General features: G+C 37.2%; 1 protein-coding gene and 1 long non-coding RNA gene across 2 annotated transcripts; one reads left to right on the top strand and one right to left on the bottom strand.

Annotated features, from left to right (window-relative positions):
* The first annotated feature begins 806 nt into the window (after positions 1-806).
* On the top strand, positions 807-1,412 carry LOC140886724 (uncharacterized). Its single transcript, XR_012151637.1, has 3 exons — positions 807-903; positions 999-1,082; positions 1,330-1,412. It is a non-coding gene; the product is annotated as an uncharacterized lncRNA (long non-coding RNA).
* A 12,434-nt stretch (positions 1,413-13,846) lies between these two features.
* On the bottom strand, positions 13,847-19,367 carry LOC140888869 (uncharacterized). Its single transcript, XM_073296573.1, has 4 exons — positions 18,726-19,367; positions 17,346-18,257; positions 16,347-17,063; positions 13,847-13,855 (listed from the first exon to the last, which is right to left on the bottom strand). Exons 1-4 carry the CDS (start codon positions 19,365-19,367, stop codon positions 13,847-13,849), a joined length of 2,280 nt encoding a protein of 759 aa, XP_073152674.1.
* Between the last annotated feature and the right edge of the window lie 1,238 nt (positions 19,368-20,605).

The raw sequence follows: 20,605 nt of genomic DNA, 5'->3' as shown, positions 1-20,605 counted from the left end.
TGATCAAACAACCAGGATTAATTAATGTAAACAGCGAAAACGATTTAAAAATTTACGTTTTGGACCTACAAAAATTTTGGCTCACTACAACAAATTTGATGTACAACAATGTATAAACGACAACGGTTTTGTGAAAAAACCGTTGTCTCGTGAGCTTTCACAACGGATTTTAATAAATCTGTTGTCGTTTGCCTTACTTTTTTTAAAGAACGACAACAAATTATGACCTACGACAATGGATTTTAAAATCTGTTGTCTATTAGCGCTTTTTTTTATGGTCTACGACAACGAATATTAAAATTCGTTGTCGATGGGCGTTTTTTTTTTTATGATCATACGACAGTGGATTATGGCCTACGACAAAAATCCGTTGTCTTTGAGCGTGTTTTTTATGGCCTACGACAACGAATTCTACAAAACCGTTGTTGTATTATTATTTTATATATTAATAAAATTAATTTTTTTAAAATATGTTATAATGAGAAACACCCTTTCGTTCTCTTTTCATCTCTCGTTTCTCTCCTCGTCGCTTTGACCATCCATTATCAAACCCTAGCTGCCATAGCACTCTAGCCGACTTCAGATCGAGAGCGGTTGCAGAAGAAGGATCGATGATGGAAGACTTTCGGTCACTCTCTCACTCCCAAGCATTTTCCAGGCGGCGGCTCCGGATACGACTTTACCAGGCGGCAGAGGTGGATCTAGCAATGGAGCTAAGTACAGGCTCATGTCTCCAGCCAAGCTTTCGATCTCTAGGTCTACTTGTATTCCTCTCTGTTTTTTCAAGAAAAATTTTGACGAAAGGCGATTGGGGATTTTTTAGGCGTGATTAGGTGAGAAAATGCCTAAATACAAAGATGAGGTTCCTGCAGTTCGAGTGTATACAGTTTGTGATGAATCCAAGTTTGTGACTAAATTTTTATTCCCCACAAATACATTCTGTTTTAGTTTTGAATTTACTCAAGGAATAATTGGGTATCAAAATACTTTTACTGCAGATATTTGATTGTGAGGAACGTTTCGGTGCTTGGCTGCGGTGATGAGTTATTAAATTTATTCTCTACCTATGGCAAAGTTGAAGAGTGAGTGCTTGTTAATCATCCGATATTCGACATTGATTCATGTTTCACTATTAATAACTGGAAATTGGGCAGTTTCTGAATCATGTTTTCTTTTTATTCTTTATTTCCCCATAGAATTCATCTTGTTGTGCTTGGGGATTTATTGGTGTCAGTTATCACCTAAAAAATATAGGTTTATTCTGTGGAAGCAGAATTTTAGTATAAGTAATTGATTAATATTTTGATTGTTGTGGTGTGTTTTGTTCAGATGTAAGCCAATGGATGATGAAGAGTGCGAGTCATTTACTGATGTTTACTGGATTAAGTTTCATCAGGTCAACAATGCCAGGTGATTTTAGTTACTAAATACTTCTATTCCATTCTCGAATACTAGTTTATATTCCTGTCAATCCTTAGGAGAAAATATAGCATATGACATTATTATCCGAGTTTTTGTTGTGAGGCTTAAAGATGGAGACGACTTCGACTCGAGCCTGGATAGAGGAGTACCCTTCACATTCAAATTAGGCCAATGTATGTTTGCACAACTACACTCAAAAATAGAGTCATGCTATCAAGTTACAAACCTATGTTTGCACTGGCCAGGACTAAACACATACAGAGTCGAAAAGGCTCGATCACACTATCAAAAATTCAAAACAAATTCCAAACTATCAATACAGATACACGGAGCATCTCCCCGACATATATAAAACTCAGCAATCTAATATATCCATATAATTGAGAACTCACACTACATTTACTCACTGGGTACCACTAGACGCTCCATCAGACGCGTCGAATCCCTCTGGACAATCTGTATGGTATCACAAACAACCACACCATAAAAAGAAAACAGGGTTCGGACCCCAGTACGACGAACTAAAAAAATTACGACAAATATATCTGAAATGAAATAAATCATGAAGTAAGATGCAATGAAATGCGTGACAGATATCAATGGAATAAAGGATACCAAATGGAGTTCAAACGAAACGTATCACAATAATCTCAGTGGCCAGTCTTGCTAGGAATGCAGGAGATCTCGAATTATCATTGCTCAACCACACACGTAGCATCGGAGGGCGAAACAAGAAAAAAACAAAATTTTAAAATGTTTATATATCTTTTTTTAATTAATTATAACCTTTTTAAAAAATTATAATTAGGGAAGTTTTAACATTTTTTTTTTCTTTTCGAAATGGATTTTTTTACAAACATTTTGATTTTCTCTTTTCGAAATGGATTTCTTTACAAGCATTTTGTTTTTCTCTTTCCGAAATGGATTTCTTTACAAAATTTGTTTTTTATTTTATTATTTATTTAATTAATTAGTTAAATGAAAACAAATCCCACGCAAAAACCTTAATGATGGAAATTTATTTTAGATTTATTATATTGCAACATTTTTTGATTCATTTATTCTAATCAACCCACTAATACTAACTAATGAATATATTTAGTTAATGTGTAATAATTACAGTGTTTTCGGTGGACAGGATTTGGAAGGAATTTGATGGGATTTGGATTTGTAAATACTGTTTTGGTGTTTGGCAAAATGAAATTTTTAAACGGGATTGATATTTGATGGGATTTCATTTAACTAACTGAAATCCTTACAAAATTGGTCGGTTTTCATGGGATTTGGTTCTATAAAAATAATAAAATTAATTCTAATAATAAATTTATAAATTTTAGTTATAAATTTAAGTTTTCCAAACATTTTTTTTTAAAAAATATCACTTTCCTAAAATTTCTTCTAGCAAATTCCAATATGTATTTTAACTTTTTTCCAAAAATCAAAATAGAATTTGAATTTCTTGAATTCCAATTCCAATTTCAAATCCAATTCGAAATCAACTGCAAGAGCATTGAGAATGTAAACTGCAGATGAAGTGGCCATCGAAAGTTTTTCCTATGAATCAAAAGAGTAATCGGAAGAGAAGTTAGTCTGAAGCTTAGGGTTCAACTTAATTGAAAATAAGATAAAACAAAGACTTGGTCAATACGACACAAGAGTGACGTGGCTTTTAAGAGGAATTTAAAATTTGAATTAAATAGTACATAAAGGCGGGAGATAGTACACGTATTTCCCTCTACACACGCTACAGATAAACCTATAAAAGGTGGAGCTGTCATATGAAAGTTAAACAAAAAAAATGAGTGATAATATTCCTTTGTTTGGGTTCGGTCAAAATCCGTTTGTGGCATGTGAAGCATGTCGTGATAACTATTTTGAGGCTGAGAAGAGGAAGATTGAAGAACGTGTTTTTGAGAAGGTAATGAAAGTCTGGCTAAAGATTGAAGTACGACCATGCTCATTTTCCTCCGAGAAAATATGAGGATGCTAAGGAGATAGCTCAACGAGCAATGTACTATATGATAGCACTGGATACTTTTGCACCCAGAGACATTTTTAAGGATAAAAATTTTCTCTATATGATGCTTAGTAAAGAGTGTTGGAGAACGCGGCGATCAGATCAATTAGGATTGATACCCGGTGCAGCGGAAGTTTAAAAGTTTTTGTATGGAACGATTCCATAATAGGTATCAACCTTACGATTAAATTGTGTGTGTAAAAATTAAATAACAATTATAAAATTTTTACCTTTAATCTTGAATCGAGATTTTGGACACCAACAGATTTCTCTGCTCTCGTTGTATATCCCTGGAACTGATGGACGAACTGTTCTTCAATCAGGTCCACGAACGGATATTTAATCCCTCTGATAGATTGCACTAGAAAATCTATCAGAAGTTTCTACGAAGAGATTAACGAATTTGATCCATTAAACCAGACTGTAATTCAAAATCACAGGCTGGATTTCTTTTCGAGCAAAGGGAGAGAGGGCGGCCACCTTTTAAAAAATTAACTAGGGTTTTCAAAAATTCTTGTGACCTGTTGTGTGTAATTTCTGTACTGCAATAACTTATTTATAATGTAGGCCACTAACAGCTTAGGGCCCATTAGTCATAAGTTCAAGCCCGACAAGCAAAGCCCGCATGTTCAGAAATTAATATAAAATTCATCGTGACTCCGATTGATAAACCGATTTCACCAATGTGCACAGAAACCATTTCTGCACCTTTTAAAGTCAAGATAAATTTTTCTGAATCCGAATTCAGTGGTTTCCAAAAATGCCCATCCCTATATCATTTTAGGAAATCTTACTCCTCTACTCATAATTAAGAAGTCCAACTTCTTTGTTCATTAAATTTAACTCTTTAAATTTAACTATCTCAACGGGGATTAAAAATCCATTACACTGTGTGACCCTCAATGGTTCAGGGATACAGCTAGCCGTGGGCTCACAACTCCTTGTGACTCGGAACAACAATTTCCGACTTGCCCATCGAATCATGGTAAGAGCGTCTAGCAACATCGCCCCATGATTCCCTAGGTATCACTGATAGTGCCTACAAGAACCAATAGATTTTGGTTAGCGTACAGTACGGTCCCTTCATCCATATATCCCGATCGAATCAACAACCATTGGTATATCGAGAGTCGCTCGAGATTCGATAACTATGCAATACATCTTGAAGATCAAATAGTGACATCGCATGTGCTACTAAGAAACCATTTCTTAAATCACATCATGTACTCTGGCCAGAGATTCGTCACACTAATATCTCCTCAGATCGCATAGGATATCCACACTCGCAAGTATGTGGTGAATCCTTGACAACAAAGCATCGACTCCTATATGTGTTGTAACTGTACCCAATCCCGACACCTGATGACCCCAATAGAGTCGGTAAACGAGTCAAAGCACAGTACTAGCATATAGAGTCTCAATGATGTTTCAAGTAGTAAGGACTAATGGTGTACAACCAAAACTGCGGACTTTATCCACTCGATAAGTGATAACCACTTGGAAAGTCCGGATAGGGTAGTTCGATCATTCATCATATGAATATCCATTTGCATGCTTCGAACATCTCTATGTTCCTTACCAATGAAACGTGGTACTTTGCATCGCAAATGCTAGTCTCAAACTCGAGCGATCCTTATCCTTATTATCGGACGGCTCAATCGACTAGGAACAGTTTAGAATATATAGTGGCTATAAGATATGTTTCATGATAGACATCTCCATGTTCTACCACATCTTACATACACTATAGTATATTCAAGGTTTTTATCAAAACAACAATAGTATATCACAATATAACAATATGAAGAAAGATAAAGTCATTGCCATTAATAAAAGTGTAAATAATATTAAACAAAAGATTGTTTATACAAAGAGTCATCAAAGCCCTTAGCCACAAGTTGGCTCACCGGGCACCCACTCTTTCAATCTCCCACTTGCCCTAAAGCCAACTAGTCATACTACGTAGACCCATTGCTTCGCGATGTTTGTCAAATAATGGTCCTGGCAAGGGCTTAGTAAGTGGATCAGCGATATTGTCTGCAGAGGCCACTCTTTCGGCAGTGATGTCTCCTCTTTCCACAATCTCACGGATGATGTGGTATTTCCTCAGTACGTGTTTGGATCTTTGATGAGACCTTGGTTCCTTTGCCTGAGAAACGGCACCCGTGTTGTCACAGTACACCGGGACTGGACCAACAACTTCAGGAATGACGCCCAACTCTTGGACGAAATTCCTCATCCAAACGGTCTCTTTAGCAGCAGCTGATGCTGCAATGTATTCTGCTTCAGTGGTGGAATCCGCTGTGGTGTCCTGCTTGGAACTCTTCCAAGAGACAGCACCGCCATTGAGCATGAACACAAATCCAGAGGTTGACTTCGAGTCATCCACGTCACTTTGGAAGCTAGAGTCGGTATAGCCTTCCAATTTTAGTTCTCTTCCTCCATATACCATGAACATATTCTTAGTCCTTCGTAAGTACTTAAGAATGTCCTTCACGGCTTTCCAATGCATTTGACGGGATTAGCTTGATATCTGCTCGTGACACTCAGAGCAAATGCTACATCCGGTCTGGTAGATATCATCCCATACATGATACTACCTATGGCTGACGCATATGGTACATGTGTCATTTTCTCTATCTCTTCATCAGTCTTGGGACACATAGACTTGGATAGAGAAACTCCATGACACATGGGTAGATGTCCTCTCTTGGACCCATCCATTGAAAATCGTTTCAATATGGTGTCGATGTAGGTTGATTAAGTGAGTCCTATCATTCTCTTAGATCTATCTCTATAGATCTGTATCCCAAGAATATAGGATGCCTCACCCAAATCCTTCATCGAGAATCTACCTGATAACCATATCTTTGTTGACTGCAACATCCCTACATCATTCCCAATGAGTAGGATGTCATCAACATAAAGTACTAAGAATGTCACAGCATCCTTAACTACTTTCTTGTACACGCATGGTTCCTCCGGATTCTTGATGAAACCAAAATCTTTTATTGTTTCATCAAATTTTTTTGGTTCCAACTTCTTGATGCTTGTTTTAGACCATAAATTGATCTCTGAAGCTTGCATACCTTATGCTCGCTTCCCATGGATGTGTACCCCTCAGGCTGCTTCATATAGATTTCTTCCTTAATGTCTCCATTAAGAAACGCAGTCTTCACATCCATTTGCCATATCTCATAGTCATACCATGCAGCTATGGCAATAAGAATTCTTATGGACTTGAACATTGCAACTGGTGAAAAGGTTTCATCATAGTCAACTCCTTGTCTTTGAGTATAACCTTTTGCCACCAATCGCGCCTTGTAGGTCAATACCTTACCATCAGGCCCAAGCTTTCTCTTGTAGATCCATTTACACCCTATTGGAACAATTCCATCGGGAGGATCTACTAAAGACCAAACTTGGTTTGTATGCATCGAATCTATTTCCGACTGCATAGCTTCAAGCCATAAATTTGAATCCGCATCAGAAATTTCTTCCTTGAAGTTTCTTGGATCATATCCAACATCGGGTTCATCTTGATCCCCTTCAAGAAGAAGACCATATCGAATAGGAGGTCTAGAAGTCCTCTCGGATCTTCTAGGTATAGGCGTGTCCAGCAATGGTTCCTGAGGTGTAGGATCGTTATTTTGTATTTCGGGTTCTTCTCGAATTTCTTCGAGTTCCATCATCTCGCCTTTCTTATCCAATAAGAACTCCTTTTCCAAGAAGGTGGCATTCCTTGAAACAAACACCTTTGTTTCAGCAGGATAATAGAAATAATATCTGATTGAATTCTTCGGATACCCTACAAAATAACATAAGCTGGATCGACTATCCAACTTATCTCCCACTGTCCGCTTCACGTAAGCAGGACATCCCAAATCCTCAAGTACGAATACTTAGGAGCTTTGCCATTCCATAACTCGTATGGTGTTTTGTCCACTGCTTTAGTGTGGACGTTGTTCAACAACAATACCGCCGTTTCAAGCGCATAGCCCCAAAACGAAGGTGGAAGCTCAGTGAAGCTCATCATGGACCGAACCATGTCCAACAAAGTTCGATTACGACGCTCCGATACACCATTAAGCTGTGGTGTCATAGGAGGTGTCCACTGAGAGAGAATCCCATTCTCTTTTAGATAGTCCAAAAACTCGGTACTCAAGTATTCTCCACCTCGATCCGATCGAAGTGCTTTAATACTTTTACCTAGCTTGTTTTCTACTTCAGCCTTGAATTCTTTGAACTTTTCAAATGCTTCAGACTTATATTTCATTAAATATAAATACCCATATCTTGAATAATCATCAGTAAAGGTAATGAAGTAGGTGTGGCCATATTGAGTCCCAACTCTAAATGGACCACAAACATCTGTATGGATCAAATCCAACAGATTTTGACTACGCTCAGGTTTCTCCTTAAAAGGAGATTTAGTCATTTTTCCTTTTAGGCAGGATTCACAAGTAGGTAGAGAGTTAATATCAGACATATCAAACATGCCCTCTCCCACTAGCTTATTCATCCTCCTTGAGGAAATATGACCTAGCCTAGCGTGCCAAAGGTTTGCCGGGTTTTGGTTATCGATTTTCCTTTTGTTTGTTGTTGCCGGTTTATCAACATAATTTATTGGAACGTCTTTTAGTTTTAAGTTGTATAGATCGTTTTCAAGTTGTCCATTTCCAATCAAACATTCATTCTTGTAAATATTGCAAATCCCATTCACAAAATTTCAAGAATAACCATCTCTATCAAGCATAGGAACAGAAATAATGTTTTTAATCAAATCCGGAACAAATAAAACATCTCTTAAAAGTAACTTAAAACCGTTCTGCAAAATTAAATAAACATCTCCCACGGATTTTGCTTCAACTCTGGAACCATTTCCGAGCCTCAGTTGGGTCTCACCCATTCTAAGCCTGCGACTTCTTGTCATCACCTGCAAATCATTGCAAATGTGAGATCCACATCCGGTATCCAATACCCAAGAAGTAGTATTAAGTGAAACATTTATTTCAATATAGAACATACCCTTTGCAGTTCGCAACTGCTCTAGATATTCCTTGCAGTTACGCTTCCAATGACCGGGCTTCTTGCAGTAATGGCAAACATCATTGGATTTTTCCATGTTTGAAGCCTTTGTCTTGTACTTCTTCTCGGGTTCGATTTTCTTGGGTGGGGCAGAACGTTTCTTACCCTTTGTACTTGGCCCCTTCTTAGCAGAAGAAGAGGAGCCCACCAAGAAAGCCGGTTTATTCTTCTTTAATGTGGATTCATATGTCACAAGCATATTGACCATCTCTTCAAGGGAGGCCTCTATCTTGTTCATATTGAAATTTACCACAAATCCGTCAAACGAAGGAAGAGACAGAAGTAGTAAGTCCACGTTGAGTTCATGCTCCAACACCAAATCAAGGGTTACCAACTTCTGTATGAGCCAAATCACTCGTACCCCATGATCACGGACCGAAGTCCCTTCACGCATGCGACACGTCATTAGCTCCTTTACAGTAGCGAACCTTTCAGCCCTCGATTGAGCCCCAAAAAGTTCCTTGAGTTGAACGTGAATGTCAGCAGCATTCACGGTGTCCTCAAATCGCCTCTGGAGTTCATCAGACATCGAGGCTTGCATATAGCATTTGGTCTTGATATCATGGTCCCACCATGTATCAAGCTTGGCTAACTCCTCCGGACTTACGTCAGCTGGTGCTTCCTTCGGAGGAGATTTTTCTAACACGTAGAGCATCTTCTCCGAAGTCAAGACAATCTTCAACTTACGGAACCATTCCGTATAGTTTGCGCCAGTCAACTTATTTTGTTCGATGATCGAGAATAGTGGATTACGCGAATTCATCTTATGAAATACTGAAAAGAAACAGACAAATATCAGTGATTGTTTAAGCAATTTACTAAGACATAAAATAGGCGAAATTTATTTTATGAATCTCACTCCCACTATTTTAACGATTTCACTACCCTCTAGTGAAAACGGGAAACTGTTTTCCTTAGTGAGAACATGGAGTCCAATTGACAAACTTATGGTCCCGAATAATATCAGCCAACCATAATTTTCAAAAGGTAGAGCCCAATTGCTTCCAAAGTAACCTCCACGTTTTTACCTCATGTCCAATAAGGGCCCAATAATATGACGCCGATTATTGTGACATGTCAAGATGAACCATCAATATTAAGTTGTGATGGACGGTCGCCATGTGGATCCCCCAATAATATGAGCCGATCCCATGGGAGTTCCACCCAACTTACAACATGTGTCGATCCAATGTACAACTTTCCGACGAACGGGCCCCCCCAATAATATGAGCCGGACCGTATCCGCGGGTAGCATCTCATACATTGATCGTTGATGGAAGGTAGGAACATTTAAACAAATTTAAATTTCCTTTATTTATCTTGATATCAATTTTAAATCATATTTAAAATGAGGGATTTTTAATTATGAAAATTTGTCTCATCATTTTTAAAATTTTTGTATGCTTGCCGGATTCACACAATTATGTCTAAAACATGCATACAATTATAATATCACATATTATATAGGATGATCGATTCCATTTCTAATCGACCCGTGGTTGCCAATCACGAGTCTTAGTCCAATCCTAGGTAATATGCAGTATGCAATGCAATCCTATTACATTTGCTTCCAATTTACATTTCTTTTGTCTTTATTGTCTGCTGGGCCCATCTCCATCTTCAAATCTTGATCTCCCACTAAATCTAATGTATTTACAATAAATAACAATGACAAGTAGGGGTACATTTTTAAGGGGTGGGAACGGGCCATAAACCAAGCCCACTTTTATTACATATGACATTCATATTGGGCCATAAACCAGGCCTATTAATAAAACCAACAACAATAAAACAAATGTAAATTCCTAACATACACCTACAAAATTGGTCATGGCAATCGATCATCCTTATCCAATAACATTTAATTCAAAATTAATTTATTGGATAACATGCAATGGCAATTTAAATTTAAAAGGATAAAATCATATTTCATACATAAAATCTTATTTTACATACAAAATCATATTTTATCTTTTTATCAAATAAAATCATATTTTATCTATAAAATCCAATTTTATACATAAAATCATATTTTACTCAATATATCCATAAGATCATATCTTATCATCAATTGTACTAAAATAATTAATTTCAAAATTCAATTTAAGGATAAAATATTAAAATTTTCCAAAAATTCAAATTTATCCAAAAATCAATTTTAAAATTTCCGGACTCGAACAATTCGATCCGACGCCTCGTGAACCAATCAAAACAATTTTCGATCGGACCAAAAATAGAATTTTAACATATTAAAATTTAATTTAAAAATTAAAAATAATTTTTCCCGCGGGCCGCCCGGGACATTCCCGGGCTGCCCGCGCCCTAATGTGGTCGGGCCGGGCAGCCCGGCTGCCCCTAGGGCAGCGACGATCGCTGCCCCTGCCCCGGGCAGCGATCCAATCGCTGCCTGGGTTTGTGCCCGGAAAAATATTTTATTTTTAAAATATTTATTTTGTTTCAAAAACCGAGGCCTAAAAATTTTTGTACAATCGATTAATTTAATCGCTTGATCTGAGCAACCTGGCTCTGATACCACTGTTGGAGAACGCGGCGATCAGATCAATTAGGATTGATACCCGGTGCAGCGGAAGTTTAAAAATTTTTGTATGGAACGATTCCATAATAGGTATCAACCTTACGATTAAATTGTGTGTGTAAAAATTAAATAACAATTATAAAATTTTTACCTTTAATCTCGAATCGAGATTTTGGACACCAACAGATTTCTCTGCTCTCGTTGTATATCCCTAGAACTGATGGACGAACTGTTCTTCAATCAGGTCCACGAACGGATATTTAATCCCTCTGATAGATTGCACTAGAAAATCTATCAGAAGTTTCTACGAAGAGATTAACGAATTTGATCCGTTAAACCAGACTGTAATTCAAAATCACAGGCTGGATTTCTTTTCGAGCAAAGGGAGAGGGGGCGGCCACCTTTTAGAAAATTAACTAGGGTTTTCGAAAATTCTTGTGACCTGTTGTGTGTAATTTCTGTACTGCAATAACTTATTTATAATGTAGGCCATTAACAGCTTAGGGCCCATTAGTCATAAGTTCAAGCCCGACAAGCAAAGCCCGCATGTTCAAAAATTAATATAAAATTCATCGTGACTCCGATTGATAAACCGATTTCACCAATGTGCACAGAAACCATTTCTGCACCTTTTAAAGTCAAGATAAATTTTTCTGAATCCGAATTCAGTGGTTTCCAAAAATGCCCATCCCTATGTCATTTTAGGAAATCTTACTCCTCTACTCATAATTAAGAAGTCCAACTTCTTTGTTCATTAAATTTAACTCTTTAAATTTAACTATCTCAACGGGGATTAAAAATCCATTACACTGTGTGACCCTCAATGGTTCAGGGATACAGCTAGCTGTGGGCTCACAACTCCTTGTGACTCGGAACAACAATTTCCGACTTGCCCATCGAATCATGGTAAGAGCGTCTAGCAACATCGCCCCATGATTCCCTAGGTATCACTGATAGTGCCTACAAGAACCAATAGATTTTGGTTAGCGTACAGTACGGTCCCTTCATCCATATATCCCGATCGAATCAACAACCATTGGTATATCGAGAGTCGCTCGAGATTCGATAACTATGCAATACATCTTGAAGATCAAATAGTGACATCGCATGTGCTACTAAGAAACCATTTCTTAAATCACATCATGTACTCTGGCCAGAGATTCGTCACACTAATATCTCCTCAGATCGCATAGGATATCCACACTCGCAAGTATGTGGTGAATCCTTGACAACAAAGCATCGACTCCTATATGTGTTGTAACTGTACCCAATCCCGACACCTGATGACCCCAATAGAGTCGGTAAACGAGTCAAAGCACAGTACTAGCATATAGAGTCTCAATGATGTTTCAAGTAGTAAGGACTAATGGTGTACAACCAAAACCGCGGACTTTATCCACTCGATAAGTGATAACCACTTGGAAAGTCCGGATAGGGTAGTTCGATCATTCATCATATGAATATCCATTTGCATGCTTCGAACATCTCTATGTTCCTTACCAATGAAACGTGGTACTCTGCATCGCAAATGCTAGTCTCAAACTCGAGCGATCCTTATCCTTATTATCGGACGGCTCAATCGACTAGGAACAGTTTAGAATATACAGTGACTATAAGATATGTTTCATGATAGACATCTCCATGTTCTACCACATCTTACATACACTATAGTATATTCAAGGTCTTTATCAAAACAACAATAGTATATCACAATATAACAATATGAAGAAAGATAAAGTCATTGCCATTAATAAAAGTGTAAATAATATTAAACAAAAGATTGTTTATACAAAGAGTCATCAAAGCCCTTAGCCACAAGTTGGCTCACCGGGCACCCACTCTTTCAAAGAGTACATCACATTGGTTCGCATTGCAACTGATGAGCTAAGTGATCCTACTGTTGCGCCTCTACGAGCATCGGTGACAAGATGGAGTTTTGAAGTTTTCCTAAAGATGAGGGAAATAAAAAGTGTGTGATTTGTAACCTTTTTGTATCCTAAGGATTAATGAAAGAGTTAAATTGACTAGACTTAATTTGTTCGACAACTGAGTTTTCCCTAAACTGTTTTGTTCATAAACTGATTTTACCTAGACTGTTTTTACTTAAACTGTTTTTGCCTAAACTGACTTTACCTAGACTGATATAACAAGTAAAGGTAGACTGATTTACTAAAAGGCACGAGAAACTATGTTATCAGGTAATGATTACAGGCAATCAAGTTTCAGAGATTTTCTTTGTCATAAACAGTGCCTTATTTCGTGAAAATTTATACGTAAAAGACTTTTTATATTCTGAATATTTAAAGAATAATAAATGCGATAGACTCTTTGATATCCGAACTATCAGTCTATATAAAGAGATAAACATAAGAGTAAAAGCATAGAGAAATGGAAAATTGGAGAGCAGCTCAAGATGATTTCATTGAAGGAAAAGTTGCTCGTCTGCGAGCAAAACTGATAAGGATGCAGTTTAGGAGTCCAAAAGCTTTTAATTCTGAAGAGGTTCGTCGCTTGGAGAAGTACAAGCAAGAGCTTGGAGTAAACAACCATGCGTATGTCCTTGGTCGGGAAGGCATACGACTCCTGCTCTTGAAGAAGGAGTTAAGAGTGGTGACCCTTCTTCATGGCCTTGAAGAGGTGGAAGATGGCCCGTTGAAGGAGCATCTTCGCCTTTTTAAGATGGCTGTGGAGTTTGAAATAGATATTGTAAACCATGTTTATTAAATAAAATAAGTTTTTATTTAAAATGTGTTGCTCATAATTTATTTTGTTTAATGCGCATCTTAAATAACCTGCAAAAGAAATTCCCCCTTAAAATATGCGTAAGTATTTTAAGACAGAAAGGAATTTATCAATAATCAAAATAACGATATAAGTTAGTTTAACAGCCTTGCGAAGAGTTCAGTTTAGATTAAACTTAAACTGTGTAGACAAGCTATAATGGATAGGCTGATTTTAATCTAAGTTAATAAGTCCTAAAATATTTCGAAAGTAAGAAAACTTAGTCTCTGGCAGAGGTTTTGTGAAGATGTCTGCTGTCTGTTGCTCTGCGGAGATGTATTCCAGTCGAATTGTAACGCCCAGAATTATTTAATTTTAATCCGAGAATAATTAATTTGGGAATATTTGGAGTTTTGATTTAAATTCTAATATTCTTAAATTGATTAGGATTGAAATTGAATAACATGAGAATGTGAGGACTGAATTGCAATTATTGAGGTCTTGAGGGGCTAAAGTGCAATTATCTTTGAGTTATCAGAATTTTATGTATTATTCAGCATGTACACGTGTGAATAGCACATAATTCATCAGATTTCAGACAAGGAAAAAGGAAGAACCGAGAGCAGAATTTTTCAAGCTTTTCTTCATCTTTCAAATTGTGATATCTTGAGCTACGGTTATCCGATTTCGATTCCGAAAGATGTTTTGGAATCCTCTCGACGAAACCTTCGATTTGATGTAAGTTTCCTCTTTGTTCTTCAGGGTTTGAGATTTCGAAATGGACAGATATCAGATGTTGTTATGAAATTGTGTTGTTGAGATTTTATCTTGTATAATCTTGAAGTTGGGTTGAAGATTGATTTGTATATCATGTTCTTATGAATTCCCAACTATGATTTGATCCTTATACCTGCTGATATGTTGGTTGTGAAGCTTCAACAGCTGATATACATGTTAGAAATGTTGTAGATATGTTCGGAATCGCCGAGTTATACCGATATGCCGTCGAACTCTTGATTTGAAGCAATTTTGCTATTGTTCTTGAACTTAGATGTTGCTGGATTATTAGCTGATGCTTCCTTGGGTTGTATGCTATGTTTTCAGCGCATAAACAGGGCATGTAAACTCGAGAACGTCGACTCCGAAACCCATTGCAGATAGAACAAGGTTGGTAGAGTTTACCTTGAAGTCTTGTTGAAGTTTGGATTGAATTTGAGCAGATTTTGAGATGAGTTTTTGGTGATTGATCTTGTACAGACTTTGACAAGTTCGAAGACATCCTAAACACCATATTTGAAAGGTAAAAGTGGACTATTAATTGATTGGGATTACAACTCGAGATGGTTTGTATCGAGTTTCTCCTAAATCACATACTTGTTTGCTTAATTGCTCTTATGTGTTTTCATTTGAGTTGTTGAATAAGTTTTTGATGTTATGAATGCCTTGATGATGATATATGTTGCATTCATCTTGAAGACTTATTCCTTGATTTTGAAATGAACGGAAACGTTCGAATAGACGATTTGTGGAGTCGTATATGTATGGCCTGGGTGGTTGTTTTAGCCTAGCGTCTGATTTGCATATATGATTGCTTCAAAGTCTAGAGAAGCAAGATAAGTAACCCCACCTCGATCGGGAGAGTCGGTGGATTAGTTATGATATCTACTTCTCGGGATCCCAATCGACGAATGACGAAATGAACCTTGTTTTGAAAACATGCATTGTACTTACTTTTATATCATGATCTTGATATATGTTGTTATGCATGTTTAGTTGCTTTTACTGGGAAATCTATTTCTCACCGGAGTTATCCGGCTATTGTTTTGTTGTATGTGTCATTGCAATAGGAGGGAGTAGAACCGGGCAAAGGCGTGCTTAACAAACAAGGGATGAGTTGAACATAGCGTGATGATCCGAGTTAGAAGTTGAATGAGCTGTCATGATGTATATTTGAGCCTTGAACATAATCATGTTATAGTTATAGTATCAAGACTTGTAGATGATGATATTATGATCTTGTTATTGTATTTAGAACATGTGAGATGTTGTAAATCCTTAAAACACCATGAAGTATCTTGATCTTGTTATATAGCAATGTGTTTTGCATATTTTGGGAAAGTCTTGATTATTATGATTGTAAGGCTTGTTATGATCTAATGGTACCCATTGTATAGCATGTTAGAATGCATGTTAGATGTTGCTATGGATTAGATCATGAATAAATCCTTGTTTGAGTTGATCTTGGATGGAAATACTTGAAGAACTATTTTTGACAGCAGCTGAGCATTTTTCTGGTGCAGCGGCCGGCGCACGGGCGAGCAAGTACTCGCGCGCGCGCGAGCCAGCTCTTGAGATCTCGGTCTCATTGGCCGGCGCGCGCGCGAGGGGTGATGTCCGCGCGTGCGCAAAGCAATCTCTTTTTAAAAAAAAAAATTTATTCTTTTGTTTAGACATTGATTGTTGTCTATTATTGTTGATTAATGTTTATTGAGAGATTAGAACTCGGGTCGTCACACGAATGTTCTTCTTTAGTGCATGATCTCGGATAAAATGATGCCTAACTTTGATATGCTTCGTTCTCGAGTGAAGAATGGGGTTGTAAGTAATTGCAATTGTGTTGGTGTTATCACAGAAGATTGGAGAATCCTGTTCTTCGATCCCATAATCTCTCAACTGTTGTTGAATCCAGAGCAGTTGAGCACAGCAACTTCCTGCGGCTAAATATTCAGCTTCTGTTGTAGATGTAGCAATGGATGTTTGTTTCTTGCTAAACCACGAAATCAGTCTATCCCCAAGGAATTGACATGATCCACTAGTACTTTTTCGATCCAGTTTACATCCAGCATAATCAGCATCTAAATATCCAACTAAGTTGAAGGAGTTGTGCTTAGCATACCAAAGGCCAACATTTTGAGTTCCTTTTAGATACCTCAGTATCCTTTTTCCAGCTATGAAGTGGGTTTGCTTAGGATTTGGTTGAAATCTTGCACATAAACATACTGCAAAGGCAATGTCAGGTCTACTGGCTGTTAAATAAAGTAATGACCCTATTAGACCTCGATACATTGTGGCATCAACTGATATTCCCCCTTCGTCTTTATAAAGTTTAGTTGATGCACCCATGGGGGTTGTCACAATTGTGCAATTTTCCATACCAAACTTTTTGATTAATTCTTTGGTGTACTTGGTTTGACTTATGAAAGTTTCATTCTCCATTTGACGAACTTGCAATCCAAAAAAGAAATTCAGTTCACCCATCATGCTCATCTCGAATTTTTCCTGCATTAGCTTTGAGAATCTTGTGCATAGTTTGGGGTTAGCTGACCCAAAGATAATATCATCAACATATATTTGAACTAATAGAGTGTGATCGCCTTTCGTAAATTTGAACAATGTTTTGTCAACTGTGCCTATAGTAAATTCGTGTTCAAGAAGAAATTTGGTTAGAGTGTCATACCAAGCTCTAGGAGCCTGTTTCAGTCCATAAAGAGCTTTATTCAAATGATACACATGATCTGGGAATTGATGGTTTTTGAATCCTGGTGGTTGCTCAACAAATACTTCTTCTTGAAGTTTTCCATTCAAGAAGGCACTTTTAACATTCATCTGAAAAACTTTGAAATTTTTGAATGACGCATATGCAAGGAATATTCTTATTGCTTCCAGTCTAGCTATTGGTGCATAAGTTTCATCATAGTCAATTCCTTCTTCTTGTCTATATCCTTGAGCAACTAATCTTGCCTTATTTCTAACCACTGTTCCTTCTTCATTGAGCTTGTTTTTAAAGACCCATCGAGTACCAATGACTGATTGATGCGTTGGTCTTGGAACAAGATCCCAAACTGCATTTCTAGTAAACTGATTTAGCTCTTCTTGCATTGCATCTATCCAACAACTGTCAGCCAATGCTTCTTCGATTTTCTTTGGTTCTTCTTGAGATATAAAGGCTGTGTGAAGAAGTTCTTTAATCATTTGTCCTCGAGTCCTTAGTGGTGCTATTGGATTACCAATAACAAAACTGATTGGATGCTTTTTGGACCATTTCAGTTTAGTATTAGACTGATTTCCACTGATCACTTGTGCCTCTAGATCTCGGTTAGACAAGTTGTTGTGGTCAGGCTCTGTGGTCTCATGGTGATGTTCTTCAATGTCCTCAACTGTATGAGTTTGGTGATTATCAATTGTTTGATCAATGTTAAGATCCTCAACTATTGGGTCCACTAGTTCCGGTTCAGGAGATTGAAGAGTTCTTGTAGGTGGTGATGCTTCGTCTTCACTTTCTTCCTGATCACCGTTTTCTAATTGTATTTCCTGAAATAGATCTGAGAGTTGATGAGTATTTGTTGCAATATCAGTAGTAAGATCTTCATCAAAAATAACATGGATTGATTCTTCAACATTTAGAGTTCTTTTGTTGAAGACTCTGTAAGCTTTACTGATTGAAGAATATCCCAGAAAAATGCCCTCATCTGACTTCACATCAAATGCAGTCAGATGATTTTTACCATTTTTGTGGATGAAGCATTTACTCCCGAAGATCATAAAGTTTGATACATTAGGTTGTCTGCCATTCTAGATCTCATATGAGGTTTTAAAAAATTTCTTGCATATCATCGATCTGTTCTGAGTGTAGCAAGCAGTGTTCACAGCTTCTGCCCAAAATTTTTGAGAAATCTTGGAGTCAACTAACATGGTTCTCGCAGCTTCTTTAAGAGTACGATTTCTCCTTTCTGCAACACCATTTTGTTGTGGTGTCCTAGCTGCTGAGAATTCATGTTTGATTCCATAATGCTCTAAAAATGAAGATAAAGTTTGATTGACAAATTCAGTTCCTCTGTCACTCCTGATTCTGTCAATCTTACTTGATTTTTCGTTAAGTAGTATTTTAAAGATTTTGATGAGTTGAGAAGCAGTTTGGTCTTTAGATTTTAAGAAAATTACCCATGTAAAACGTGAGTAATCATCAATGATGACAAGTGTATACCTCATTCCCCCTAAGCTTGTTACTGGGATTTGACCAAATAAGTACATATGTAACAGTTCCAAGCATCGGGAAGATGAGTTATACCCCTTGTTTTTAAAAGATGACCTAACTTGTTTCCCAAATTGACAAGCTAAGCAAACTTTGTCTTTTGAAAAATCAATTTTAGGCAGTCCTGTTACTAGCTCGATCTTACTCAGACTGACAATTGATTTGAAATTAAGGTGATTCAGTCGCTTGTGCCAAATCCAGTTGCGCTTAGAATTGGAAGCTACGAGGCAGACTGGTTTGCTAGACTGAATGTTCCAGCATACTTTATAGGTGTTTCCAAATCGGTTTCCTGTCAAGATAATATTACCAGAGGCGTCTTTAATAATGCAGTTTAACTTTTGAAAATCAACAGAGTGCCCGTAGTCACACATTTGGCTGATGCTGAGTAAATTATATTTGAGATTTTCAACCAATAAAACATCTTGAATGATAATGTTGTCGTGGATAATCTTACCCTTACCCACGGTCTTACCCTTCGAATTGTCACCAAAGGTGATAATGGGACCATCGAACTCAACAGGTTCGGATAGTAGTTTGTTATTTTCGATCATATGCCTTGAGCATCCACTATCTAGATACTATGATTCCTCTTTTTTTTTCTTGGTACCTGCTTCCTGCATTCACAAAGTTGAATAAATTTTGGTACCCATATCTATTTGGGTCCACGAGGGATTAATCCTTTAGGAACCCAAACCTGAAATACTTTAACTAGTTTACCAGTTTCTGTGTTCCTATAGGTACGTACTAAGTTAGATGCTCTAGATGGTGGAGTGAAATGTTCTTGTGAGACTGTATGTTTTCTGTCTTTTCCAATATCCTTGAAATTTCTATATCGCTTTTGAACTGGATGTTGATTATGGTATTGATTTTTATTTCCTTTCATGAGATTAGGTTGATATGCATTAGTCTGTTTAGGACTTTTAGCATTCTCTGCCTTAGTTTCATGAGGATTGAAGCCAATACCAAATCGCTTCCTGTTCTTCTGCTCTATTTGTTGCCAAGTCATCAGAATAGGTTTTTCATCTTCATGTTCCCTAACTGCTCGTACAAAGTTTATGTATTTACCTTTGCATATATTCAGTTTGGGTAAAGTGCTTGACTCACCAGTTTCTACTGTCTTAACAAATCCAAGACCAGTTTTGTCGTGGGGTGGTCTTTGTGAATCATTCATTTCTGTCAACAGGCTCGAAGATTTATTCCATGATTTTATTATTTCATCCATGCTATGTTTTTCAATTGTAAGATTCCTCATATCAATCTTGAGCTGTTCATTCTCCATTCGGAGCACAGCAATCTCGGTTTCAAGACAGCTTATCTCAACTGATTGTTCAAAGGAGATTTCAGTTGAGTTGTCTTGCAGATCCTTTTGCTTCGCTCTAACTTCATCGAATGCTAAGGACAGTTGATGATATTCATTTGCCATATCGTGAAGAGCTTTGATTAGTTCTTCTCTGGTAAATTCCTCAGAACTAAAATCAAATACCTGTTCACTGGTGGATGGAAGTTCATGATCGTTTGCCATAAGACATTTGACTTCTTCTTCATCATCACTTGAGCTAGAAGAGCCATTTGATCCTTCTGAGTCACTGTCTGTTTCAGCCCACTTGGCTTTGTTGTCCTTTGCAACCAATGCTTCATGCTTCTGTCTTGAGATGTGTCTTTCATTCCTTGAGCTTTTTCTTTTGTCAAGATTCTTTGGTTTGGGACAATCGGCAATGAAGTGTCCTATTTTTTCACAGTTGAAACAGCTTCTAGGTTCTTCAACTGAATCTTTCTTTTGGAAGTTTCT

This window comes from Henckelia pumila, chromosome 3 (assembly GCF_033568475.1).
Source record: "Henckelia pumila isolate YLH828 chromosome 3, ASM3356847v2, whole genome shotgun sequence".
Classification (NCBI taxonomy): Eukaryota; Viridiplantae; Streptophyta; class Magnoliopsida; order Lamiales; family Gesneriaceae; genus Henckelia; species Henckelia pumila.
The sequence above is the reverse complement of the archived record's forward strand: the minus strand, read 5'-3'. Positions and strand labels throughout refer to the sequence as shown.

Coding starts and splice junctions, on each gene's coding strand:
- LOC140888869 (XM_073296573.1), bottom strand. CDS start 19,367: ATGATCGAAAATAACAAACTACTATCCGAACCTGTTGAGTTCGATGGT. Junction 18,258..18,725: donor ATTACTCACGTTTTACATGG/GTAATTTTCTTA, acceptor TTTGATGTGAAG/TCAGATGAGGGCATTTTTCT. Junction 17,064..17,345: donor ATGGAAAACTTCAAGAAGAA/GTATTTGTTGAG, acceptor AAGCTAATGCAG/GAAAAATTCGAGATGAGCAT.